Genomic DNA, 12,822 nt, shown 5'->3' on the forward strand with positions numbered 1-12,822 from the left:
ACATCACGCACCATTTTTACACAACTATATTTTATGTTTTATATTATTAATATACTAGTGATTTTGCTGCATCCATAACCCAGTGTTCTAATGTAAAATTTTGTACTAACCAGTTGATGAGGATCAGAAACATAATCTAGAAGGCTGTGTGATGTAGAGAATGGAAGTCCTGAGCAGTTTACCTATTGGAACTCAATGATTTACCCATGTTGAATCTTTTGTACACTGCCTTTAACACTTGAATATAAATAATTGATTAAATGGCTATCTTACTCGTGTTAATTGTGTAAGCATGTGCGGCTAACAACTGTTTCGGTGCTTCTTCACACCATCCTCAGAGCCTACTAGATCTCGGCGTCATCTCGAACTTCGCTGCCTGTTGTGTGGGTGTGTTTGATTGTTGAAAAGTGTTGAAATGTGGTTTCAAATAGTGTGTGTGTTCTGAAATTAATCTGTGTGTTGAGAATTTGACAGACAGGCAGATCATTCCAAACTCGATACAAAGAACACATTATAGCAATAACCAGAGGATACAATACATCTACATATGCTGAACACATAACTAATGCTAACCAAGCATACAATAACATAAATGCAGAGATGGAAATCCTACACATACAACCCAAAAACCAAAAACTCAACACACTAGAACAATATGAAATAAACACACACACTATTTGAAACCACATTTCAACACTTTTCAACAATCGAACGCACCCACACAACAAGCAGCAAAGTTCGAGATGACGCCGAGATCTAGTAGGTTCTGAGGATGGTGTGAAGAAGCACCGAAACAGCTGTAAGCCGCACATGCTTACACAATTAACAAGAGTAAGATAGCCATTTAATCAATTGAGGGGTTGTGGGCAAGAACATGGTAACCCACAATTTATTGGTTTTGAGAAAAATGAGGAAAAGTAACTGTGTTATGTATTCCAAAGAAGAGAAATGTGGTTATCGAAACAAGTATAACAAGCCATCTCTTGGGGATAGACACAAGCTACTTCGTCACTAGATAGAGCATGTCCCCTAACATATTATCACCATGTTAGTTCAAAATTCGTCTTCATTCTTCATGTGGGTTACCATGTTCTTGCCCACAACCCCTCAATTATTTCGATGATTTAATAAGAAATTTAGGATTACTCAAGGAAAAGGCGGAGCTCTTGTGCCTACATTAAAAGAGATAAATTTGCTAATAGCAGGAACATTTTTTCATTGGCACAGGAGTAGAGAAGAGGAATATATGCCCTACTCTTCATCATAATAATAATAATAATAATAATAATAATAATAATAATAATAATACAGATACAATTTACATAATAGTATCAAAAGAGGCATTTGAATAAAAATTTACCTAATAAAATAAAAATAAACACAGTGGAATACATATTAATATTATTAGAATAAAAAATACATGAATTCAAATTCAAATTTATTTATTTAATACACATGGTTTACACTACATTAGCTTGTGCTCGGGCACAGTTCAGTCTACTTATATAAGATTGAAGAGTGTTAATTCAGTACAATAATATTAATATATAGTAAAATGCAGACCATGTAATGATATATCCTCTTCAGTCCTGTTGTAGAGTATACGCCACATAACTTTCTTTTAATTTTCTTTCACTGTCTTGGATACTTTTGAAAATTTTGAAAAATTAAATCTGATAGAAATGAAGAGTATCAATTTTGCAACATTTCCATACTAGAATTACAAATTAGAATTTAAAATTTGGGGGCAGCAAGAGTCAAAATTTCCCAAAAATTTGATATTCTGTGGAGACCTGATTTGGGATTTTCAGAACTCCAGAATGATTATGTGACAGATTTTTTTTTTCAATTTCTTTTTTTAAATATAATCAGAAGCCTTTAATTCAATAAAATGTACACAATAAAACAACAATAAACACATTGGAATACATATTGGTATTAAATTACAAGCAAGTAGGATTCACATAATTAAACCAGAAACAGACAATTGAATAAAATGTACACAATAATAATAATAATAATAATAATAATAATAATAATAATAATAATATATGAGTATATGTATCAGAAGAGGGTTCCTTAGTATACTGCAGTGATATTCCTGGTTTGATACAGAAGTTTAATGTTCAGTACGAAGTGGATGAATGGAGACTTTTATCGATTCCTCCAAAAGAAGTCTGAAGGCAGTGATTAGTGCTTTTGCACAATGGCAACAAGTATGCTTCGTTACCTATTGGTCATTCGGTACACCTTAAAGAAACTTATGAGAATCTTGAACTGGTTCTTGCAAAGATAAAATATAAAGACATAACTGGATGGTCTGTGGAGATCTGAGTGTGTTGTGCATGCTTCTTGGTCAGCAGGCTGGGTATACTAAGTTTCCATATTTCCTATGTGAATGGGACAGCAGAGCAAGAAGCAGTCTTTGGGAACGAAAACACTGGTCATAAAGAATTTTCTTGTACCTCACACACAGGAGGAAAAGCAACAAACGCAAATTTACCATGAAGAGAAAAAGGCGATATGAAGTATTTGACTAAATGTGAGTTGTTAATTATGACAATGTAATAGTTTTTGTAAAATATACATTCAATATTTGCCACAAGACATGTTTCACTTCATCACTTTTCCATATTAAATTCAATAATGCTATATTCATATTGCTAAAAGTGTCAATGCATGTTGCGAAAAAATGGTATGTGATAGAGAAATCTGAACTCAGATTTGGATTCAACACCCCAAGAAATCATAGATGTAGCATAAATTCTTAGAAAAATTTTTATGACCCTTACTTTGCAGGCCTGTGTTATTAAAACAATGTCTAAAATATTGGACGGCTTATGGAATGTTCTTTTCCCACACTTGGAAAGAATAAGATCTTCTTTAAAGAGTCGCCTAAGAGTTACGTCACCATAGCTATTCTTATTGCAAGGTAAAGAATTCAGCCAGAAGATCAGTGGTTAAATTCATTAGTGTGGGAATAAACGAATTTATGTCTAGTATGCATTTTTAGATTCATAATTTTAAGCATGATGGCACATGTGTACCACATTACCATTTCTGTCTTGATACTTGGGAATTCATAATTAGCTTTTGTGATTGCACTTGCTCTTATCTAATTCTTGTATCCTCTCCTTTAAGAACGGAGCCAAGTAAGGAGATGAAAGCTGCATTGAAAGTCCTGAATGATTACCCGAGGAAATCTCCAATGTCTCCTGTGCCACATAATTTGAAGAATGCAACAAATATAGTTCAACAGGAATGGTTTAAGGTAAACGAAATAGGTGTGCATGCAGTCGAAAATGGAATTTGATCGAATGTTGAAAGGAATTTAAACATGGCTTAACTGTTAAAGAGACAGATTGTTAATTTGCTGACAAAAAAATGGTCAAGATACAAATATCGTGGACTTTCGAAGTGGTTAAATTGTGAAAGGAGGGATTTGCTGCAGTCCAAATACCTGCAGATGTAGATTGCATACCTGTAAGTGATTTTCATGTGCTTCAATTGCACTTACCTACTTGAATGTAAATATAAGTTGATGCCTTGCATTTGTAGTGAAAATGGTTTTAATTTGAATAATGATTTTGATATGTTGTTGTTTAGTCAACTGTCTGACGACAGGTATTAACCTCATAATTAACATCAATAAGGCATCACTCATGAGGCAACTGAGCCAATATATAATAGGATAGGGTGATCAGTTCCTTTTCTCCTCCATTGCAGACATTGCTGACTAGTTAACATATTACAATAATCAGTGTTCAGATGTATACAAACAATTGTTCATCCTCTGACATATCGTCAAGTGAGATGTATTGCTTGATAATAGAGGTACCAAGATACACTTTCTACACTTCAGAACAATGGCCGCAATAATACCACCAACATACACCTTCCTTTCTTATCAGCGATTTCATAATATAAAATTACAACAGGGTTATTTTTAACTCCTTCCTCAAGACTTTTTCGACATTGAACTCCAAACTCTGAAACTTATTAGTTCACAGGAGGTTAGCATCATAGGCGAAGATATAACTGTTTCCTTGGGGGGGGGGGGGGGGCAAAGCAAAACCATATATTCCCCATATAACCGGGTTATGGGGGACATCATGTACTTTCTTCCCCTGTTATAGCTTGACCATGGTACAGTACAGTATATAGGAATATGATCATTTAATGAAGGTATTTTCGGGGGACAAGTTTCTCACAGTGTTACATCCATATCCGCGGTGTTTCGGATCGAATTGTTAACTGTAGGGTTTGAGCTATAGATCTACTACAAATTATAATAGGGCATAATTTAAAAAACAATCTCTCTCTTTTCTCTGTCATACAGGAACACATATAAATCAGTAAGCCACCAGCGTGGCTCAATCGGTTAAGGCGCTTGCCTTCCAGTCTGAAGTTCGATTCCCGCTTGACCTGATTACCTGGTTGGGTTTTTTCCGAGGTTTTCCCCAACTGTAAAGTGAATGCCAGGTAATCTATGGTGAATTCTCGGCCTTATCTCGCCATATACCATTCTGCTATCACCAATCTCATCGACGCTAAATAACCTCGTAGTTGATACAGCGTCGTTAAATAACCAACTAAAAAAATATATCAATAAAACTACTTAACAGTGCTAACAAAAACTTTTTTATATTAAGCTTTCCTGAAGATATTATATGAAATGTAAACTTTAATTATTTTATTTAATCTTGTCTTTAAGTTTACACATTATAACAGGATCACTTTTCCTTTTTCTGCACTGTTGTTCAGTATATTATTCATATTTCTCCAAGTGGCTGCCTGAATACCTGCGGTCTTCTAACACATGAGTACAGGCTGTTACAAAAGAAACATTACAGTGCCTCCATTCCCCAAATGAGGTATAGAAATTCTTATACGTTCAAAAATTTAAAATAAATATTATAGTCCAGACACATGATCTGAAGACATTAATTCGTCAATTTAAGCACAGAAACTTAATCATAAACAAGAGCATGAAAGATCTTTTGAATTCAATATTTTCTAACGTTAATAAAAAAAAAAAGGAGTTCATACATTCCCCCCCATAACTCCATCTATAGTTAGCATGTTGTAAATCTCCAGCTTATGACAAACAAATACAACTCAGTGTAAAATATACAAAACTTAATTGTAACTAACCTTTAGAATCAATGTTGTGAAGTCTGGATATTATTTGGATAAAATTTGATCGTCATTCCAACAAAGTAAGGTTGTAGTGATGCTGCCAACTATTTTTATTATATATATGTGTGTGTAAAGATTAATTTTGGCCCTACAGAATGATGGTTACCATTTGTTATTAAGGGAGAAAAATTTGCTCTGTCATCGAGGATCGAATTTTTCTCTGTTAATAACAAACAATATTTATTTTTATGATATTATTAGTTTTTTTAAGCCTACAGAATTCCTGTTATGGTTATTATTTATTATCAATGGAGAAAAATTCGCTCCAGCACTGGGGATCGAACCCAGGACCTTCAGTTCTACATATTGATTGCTCTACCACTGAGTTACGCTGGGGCCCCATCCACAGAATCAGATCGAACTCTTCTCCTCAGATTTTTTTCCCCCTTTTTTGCCTACACCATGTTTCGACATTAGGTATGTAAATATATAGAGCACACTCATATATTAAGTGATTTGGGCAGTCAGGAACCAACAGTTATGTACTATTAGACATTTAGATCTACAGTATATAATATTAATTTTTTATGCCTACTGAATTCTCTGTTATGGTTATAAAAATAATAATTATGACAGAGATTTCTGTAGCTTAAAAAGTAGTAACATCATGTAGATTTAATTGTCTAACGGAAGCTATATAACTGTTGATTCCGGCCATCCAAGTCACTTAATCTTAATATTTGAGTGTGCTCCATATAATGACACTGTAATGTTGAAACATGGAGTAGGCCAAAAAGGGGGGAAAAACTGGAGGGGACCCCGGCATAGCTCAGTGGTAGAGCACACAGTACGTAGAACTGAAGGTCCTGGGTTCGATCCCCAGTGCCAGAGTGAATTTTTCTCCACTAATAATAAGTATTTATTTTGTTCAAGACGTCTCTGAATTTACTTTTGCTTACTTTCTCCAGTGGAATATTTCCAGATATTTCAGTTATGTCACACATGCAAATTTTTCTTTTTCTCCCACACTATTTTTGGTCTTCAATGTTTCTTGCTGATTTTGATTCAAGTGCTTCTGCGCACTTTTTCTTATGAAGTTCAGTCCCCACATGTTTCTTGCAACTATCCATTAGCATCGAGTCAATTCGCATATTGTAAAATTTGCACACAGCAACATTTTTATCTCGATTAAGCACACAAATGCCTTCATCCTTAAATTCATCTACACGAGACTGAACAGTTATTATTTTCGACATTTCTTCAGAAATGAATGGTAGAATAGAGATAATAGAGAATGCTATGTCATACATGATAAGCATCTCCGTCTAACCAAATTAAACTCGAATCTCAAATTCAAAACAAAAACATTGTATCAAAGTATGATATTTGAATTGAACTACCAATCACCGTAAAAGACTTGAACTACTAGTGCTCCAAGTGAGTCAAAATATCGACTTTTTTATTGGGTATCAATTATTGTATCAATTGACCACAGAAAATTTATTCGTCATATTTTTCCTTCAAATTTGTTATTTAAGATGCAATCTCGAAATTGGAGTTACAGAAAGCACGCAAGATTAAATTCCCAGTACAGCGCATGCATTATGTCCAGACACTCCCCCACTCTTCCTACAGAGCTGCGCATGAGATTGGACGAATTATAGGGAAATGGGTTTGTCTTTGCCTTGAACTCGGTAGACACACGCCTGACCTTCCCTTCTGTTCCTACCCCTTGCACAGAAATGTTGTTCCCGTACTGCACATCGTGAGTGTCTTGTTAAAATGCATTGGCTCTACCAATTAAGCAAAATCATGTAAAATATCGCAACAGTTTGACTTTTCCGTGGTAAAAAACGTGAAAAACACGGAATTCGCCTAAAAATATAAACATTGAAAAATTATGAAAACTTGAGAATGTCAAATGATGTAAAAGTAGCCCAGATGTGTCAAAAAAGTTCTTAAACTTCAATACCTACATTTTAAAAAATGATGAAAGAACATATCGCAAAAATCAAGGATTTCTGTCCACAGTGATGCCTAGATATTTTGAGCTTTCTCTCTTTGTTAATATTTGATTACCTGATATGAAATTGAAGGAATATTTTGGCTTATCAGATAGATGACTTGCAGACTGTTCTAGTGATGCAAATCTAGCTTTCATGTGTAGCTCCCTGTGAAGCTGATTTGAATAATTTCAAGGGAAAAACTGTTCTGGGGCCGGGTATCGAACCCAGGACCTTTGGCAGAGCATTATACAGTACTGTTTGTTAATAGAAAATCACAATTCAAGTTACACAGAGTTTTGTGTGCACTCAATGTTGGGTCTCTGGCAGCCTGTCAGCCCACTTGAAGTATGTGGATATAAAGGGAAAAATTGAGCTGGTTTCTGGTGTAGTTCCTGGGTAACTCAGTCGGTAGAGCGTTGGCGCGCTCAGCCAAAGATCCCAGGTTCAATACCTGGCACCGGAACAATTTTTCCTTTGAAATTGTTCTAGTGATATTTATTTGTGCGTAGAATGGGCTTGAAGTAGTTCAGGGCTTCATTTTGTTCTCAAGAACATTATGTTTATGATTATTTTTGGTGGATTTTGTCCAGATTGTATCATCTGCAAACATTCTAATACTAACCCTTTTATTAGTTTGATTATTTTGGAAAGATCATGTGTGTTGTGCTGGAGACTGCACCTTGGGGTAGCCTTGTTTCTGATCATTTTCTGAGTTAGCATTCCCATAGTTTACTTTATTTACTCCATGTTCCATGAACCATTTCAACATATGATGCCCAATCCTAAGTTTAATAATTGAAGGGTTTGCTGCAAAAAAGAGGTAGCTTCCCTGTTTTAAATGTTTCGAGAACTGGAGAAAAAAAAAACATTTGAAAACTTGTAATCTCAACTTGCGTGAAAATAATGAGTTTCAATAAATTCCTTGCTGGTTCTTACACATTAAGGTAGTATGTTCACTCAAAAATGTCTCTTCTAGATGATCTGGAACATGATTGTTTGTTGGAGCTACCTCTTTATTGTCACAAAGTCAGTGATGTACTAATGTCTAGGGAAAAGATTTTGCCAAGAAAAGTACAACTTTACCTTTTCAAATATTGAATAGGAAAAAACTGAATTAAAAATACAATAATTCCTTAGTTAAATGAAAACAGAAATTTTTTTCACTCATCAGATTCCCCTTCAGTAACATCTCACTCATCTGGTGCGTTGTCTGCTCTCAATCCATTGTAGAACCACACCTCATTTTGTGCAACGTATTTGCGGTCTAGTTCCATCACATCCTTATGTTTGGCAGCCTTGAGTGGTAGGAAGTTGTCATATGCTCGGTGTATGTAATCCAATGTCAAAAGAGTACAGTTCTGGGGGTTAAACATTTTCACTATTTTGGGAGAGGGAAGTCCAACACACTCACTGCATAACATGTATCCTCTATCGATTTGGGACTTTCCGTATGTAAAAACTTTACATTGTGTAATTTTTTCTTTTTTTTTTTTCTTCCGTTAGTAATGATAAAAGGAGTTTTTAGGAAGAAATCTTTTAACACGTCAACAAAGTTATAGATCATTCCTTGATTCACTTGACTTTCTGTATGTAAAAACTTTACATTTTGTAATTTTTTTTTCTTTTTTTTTTTTTCCATTAGTAATGATAAAAGGAGTTTTTAGGAAGAAATCTTTTAACACGTCAACAAAGTTATAGATCATTCCTTGATTCACTTCTGTTACAGAAAACTTGTTGCTGGTCTTCTCTATAATGCGAGCATATGCATGTGGTAGGAAAACTCTTTCAACTTATCTCATTCGCTTTTCATTGTTACTGAAGACATGGTCACAGGCCGTAAAACTGTGACTCAGTTCTGGGAACATGTGAACAATTTTATTCAGATGCCCACATTTCACACGGTAAATTGCATATGGTGTTAAGCATGGTTATTATTTTGGGACACACAGTTGTCTGAAAATAAATAGAACACTTTTACTTCTTCACTCAATATGAAGTGTATAAAATGGTGTATAAAACTAATAGGCTTGTTAGGTGATTTCTTGCCTATAGACTCATCATACACGTAAACATGGTGTTTCCCTGATTTTGCTGACGAAATCCCGAAGTTATAAAACCAACATTGGCTTTTGTAAAAGCATCTCCTGAGGTCACTTTTTGTAGTGGCATGTTTTGCTCATAGTCAACTGAACTAGCATTTTCAGCTACATCTTTCTTGTACCAAAAGAAACTGTTTACTTTTTGCACAAGATGAGACATGGAACGCTAATACTGCCAAAAGTGGAGCTACCTCCTCCTTTGCAGCAAACCCTTCAATTTATTTATGAGTTTTTTTGCCAAACAGTATCGTACACATCCTTTGAAATCTATAAATATTGCTAGTACAATTTCTTGTACTAAAGGCTTCTTTGACAGCTTGTGTGTATCTCATTATCTGATGTAAATTAGATCTGTTTTTTTTTTCTAAATCCAATTTGTTCTGTACTTAGTGTATTCTGCTTCACATAGTTCAGTCAATTTATAATCATAGTTCAATCTATTTATAAATATTCTTTCTTGAATTTTTGCAAGAACAGAGGTAAGTGCTATTGATCAGTAGGAAAAAGCTTCTTCCTTTGCTTTCCCAGATTTTGGAATAGGTATGCCAGTCTTACAGAGGTTAGTTTTGCTGACCCAAAACTTGTAATTTAATAGATCAGCTATGAGAGCTTCTGCCCCTGGCTGTGTGATGAATTCTAGGAAGATGATGTCCGGACATGGTTGCTTTCAGACTTTGTGTTTTGATGCTTGTTTCAATTCTATGTACCATGGAAAATGAATTCTCGAAGGAAGATGTCCACTGATTTGATGTTAAGTGTTGATTTCATTTTATTTATTTTTTGAGAGTTTTTTTTAGTCTTGGAGCTAAATTGAGGTTCGATATGTTTGGCTGTTTATTGGTAGTGTGTCAGATTTTCTATTTTGTGTTATTATTGGATTTATTTGTGATCATTATGGGCGTCATTGAGTGCGTTAATAAGATTGTGGGTCTTGCTACTCTCTGTTCTATAGTTGACAGATTTGAGGAATGAGTTCCTTAATTTCTTTTTACTTGTGTTACTCTTTGTTTCAGTTTTGCACCAAGTTGAGACATTTTCTTGCTTTTGGTTTGTTGAGCCTTTAATCGTGCCTCATCTCATATGATTTTCAATTTGGTAAGTTCTTTTGACAATGTTTCCCCATCTTCCTCTGTTTCTCTTAGGTAGTGATACAATTTCTTAAATATGTTACAAATGGTGCATGTGTTAATTTTTGCAGCTATTGTTTCCATCTTTGTTTTGAAAACTTCTCGGTTGTCTTTATTGAAGTTCCTTCTTGGGGGTGGGATGATACAGAGGTTGGAAGTTTTTATTTTTGAATGTGATAGTGAGAAGAGACATCCTGTGACCACTTTCTGGGTCGTCTAATAATGTATATTAACTGCTTTCTGCTACATCTGAAGTTACTAATGTTAAATCCGTACTTCCTATGGAACCAGAGTGAAGGATTAAGGTGGCTGGGTCTTCATTTTATGCTCGAGAGTTTCAATGTGTTACTCTTAATCAGGTCTTTGTCAGTTTTACCTGCTTTATTATGGTAGATGTAGCCTCAGGTTGGATTGAATATGTGACGTTGAATTCTCCCACAAGGGTTCTAGCAGCTGATTGTTTATGCTGTTGAGGTCCACATTTTTATTATTTCGTGGCTATAAATACAGTAATATTTTTTTTACTTGATCCAGATATTTAGTTCTGCGATTTTGGATAGATTATCATAGTTCATTTCATAGATTATCCGAGAAATTTGTCAGTACAGTCTTCTTTACAGCAGCAGAATTCCAGCTGGATATCTGTCATGCATTGAACAGAAAGTAGATGGTGTATCCTTCGATACTGGAATATTGTTTATTATCGTTGGTCACATTTGTTTCATTTATAAGTAGAATGTCAACATCTTTATCAGTCTTTACCTTATTTATTTCGGAAAATTTCTTCATTACATTGTAGGATGATAGTCAAAGTGTTCTCGCTCTTAAAAGAGCAGTTTTAAATGTATCGTGTTGGAATGGATTTTGCCAGTGCTGTTAATCAGTATGTATGTAAATACATGTGTATTGAATTTTCGTGCCTTAAATGTGTGTGCGTGAGTGTGTAGTTGTACACAAAATTGTTTATGCTTGAAACCATGTGTCCCCTACCCTCTTCATTATAATTTTTATCCTAATAGAACATCTTTTTTCACATAAATTCTCGCCACATACAGTATAATGTCTATAGCAATAACTTCACACTTTCCTCTCTGTCCATAACACTCAAGTCGTAACATGTGGTCATCATGCTAACTACATAGTGGGCATCTGTATATATTAAACTTGAGACCATGACCCCCCCCCCCCGATTCACCATTTATTATAGGCATTTTAAAACAATAGGTCAGGGTGAAAGGCAGCGCAAACTTAAAGGGTACAGGTCAGTAGCACGATAGGTATCCACACATTAATGTATAACTTCACAAAAGATTTATTTTTTAGCACATGACAGCCAATGCATTGCCATCACAAAATTCATAAACAAAATGCGTATCTGCAAATTCACTATGCGAATGCAGGAATTAAATGTCAAGTGAACGTGTATTCAGTTGTGTTGCGCTGATGTTGCGGTCCTCACATGATGCCGTGTGCAAAAGATCTGGCATAACATGTCAAGTATAGTGCACAGAACTGCAAGACGTTCAGTATTTCTCCCCAACCGATAAATTTCAGACATAGGTTTTTGTTTAGTGAACTGTCCGAAGACAAGTCTGAACCTCACAAGTGATACCAACAAGGCACTACTTATGAGGTGACTAAGCCAGGAGATAATGAGGTAGGTTGGCCAGTTCCTCTCCCCCTCCATTGCATACATCACTGACTAGTTACATAATACACTAGTCAAACTTCAGATGCAAACAAACAATTATTCTTCCTCTTACACATATTGTCAAGTGAGGTGTACTACCTGATAAAACAGATCTACATTTCAGCCACAGGTTAAATCAATGTAGATTAACCCAAACTACATTATCCTGAATTATTTTACATTCCTCTTGAGACAGCCCGTATAATGACTTGAGCCTTTTGGCCTGTTCCATTTCCATTAGAATTGCTAACTGCACTATTTTCTTGGACAACTCTCACATTTTTTTTTTTTTACTTATGGAACATACTGAAAAGCTTTCTTCAGGATGCTGTCTTCCTCCATTCTGTCTAAGTGCTCCTTCCATCCTATCTAAATGCTCCTTGCATCTGTGTTGATAATCTTATATGCGTTGTACAATTCCATATAACCTTGCTTTATGTGTGTTCAGTTAAAGATACACTTGCCACTGAATGTAAAACCTCAACTCCGAAGTTTTTGTGTGCCATTTATCTCTTTTTGACAACGTTCATGTCTCTGTTCTATAAAACAGTACTGTAGTGCAATTGTTTTATAGAAATTCAGTTCAGTTTCTTTCGATGTTTTGCTTCTTAGACTTCTTATTGCCTCACGTATACATTGATATTTATATAGTTTTCATCTATGTCCATATTTTTCTGGTAAGCTATTGTACATCCTAAATATTTAAAGCTAATTACTTGTTCTATAATTTCTGAATCTATAATTGTCTTCGATCTTTTGTG

At 34.9% G+C, this 12,822-nt stretch overlaps 1 protein-coding gene across 5 annotated transcripts in view; it reads left to right on the forward strand.

The window, feature by feature from the left end:
* LOC138707912 (KN motif and ankyrin repeat domain-containing protein 1-like) overlaps positions 1-12,822 on the forward strand; it is a 437,992-nt gene that overhangs the window by 322,037 nt on the left and 103,133 nt on the right. For all 5 annotated transcript variants that reach the window (XM_069837957.1, XM_069837958.1, XM_069837956.1 and 2 more), the window contains one exon: positions 3,142-3,271. In XM_069837957.1, coding sequence (XP_069694058.1) covers positions 3,142-3,271 — 130 coding nt within the window. The remainder of the gene's footprint in view (positions 1-3,141; positions 3,272-12,822) is intronic.

The sequence above is a fragment of the Periplaneta americana genome, chromosome 10 (genome assembly GCF_040183065.1).
Source record: "Periplaneta americana isolate PAMFEO1 chromosome 10, P.americana_PAMFEO1_priV1, whole genome shotgun sequence".
Classification (NCBI taxonomy): Eukaryota; Metazoa; Arthropoda; class Insecta; order Blattodea; family Blattidae; genus Periplaneta; species Periplaneta americana.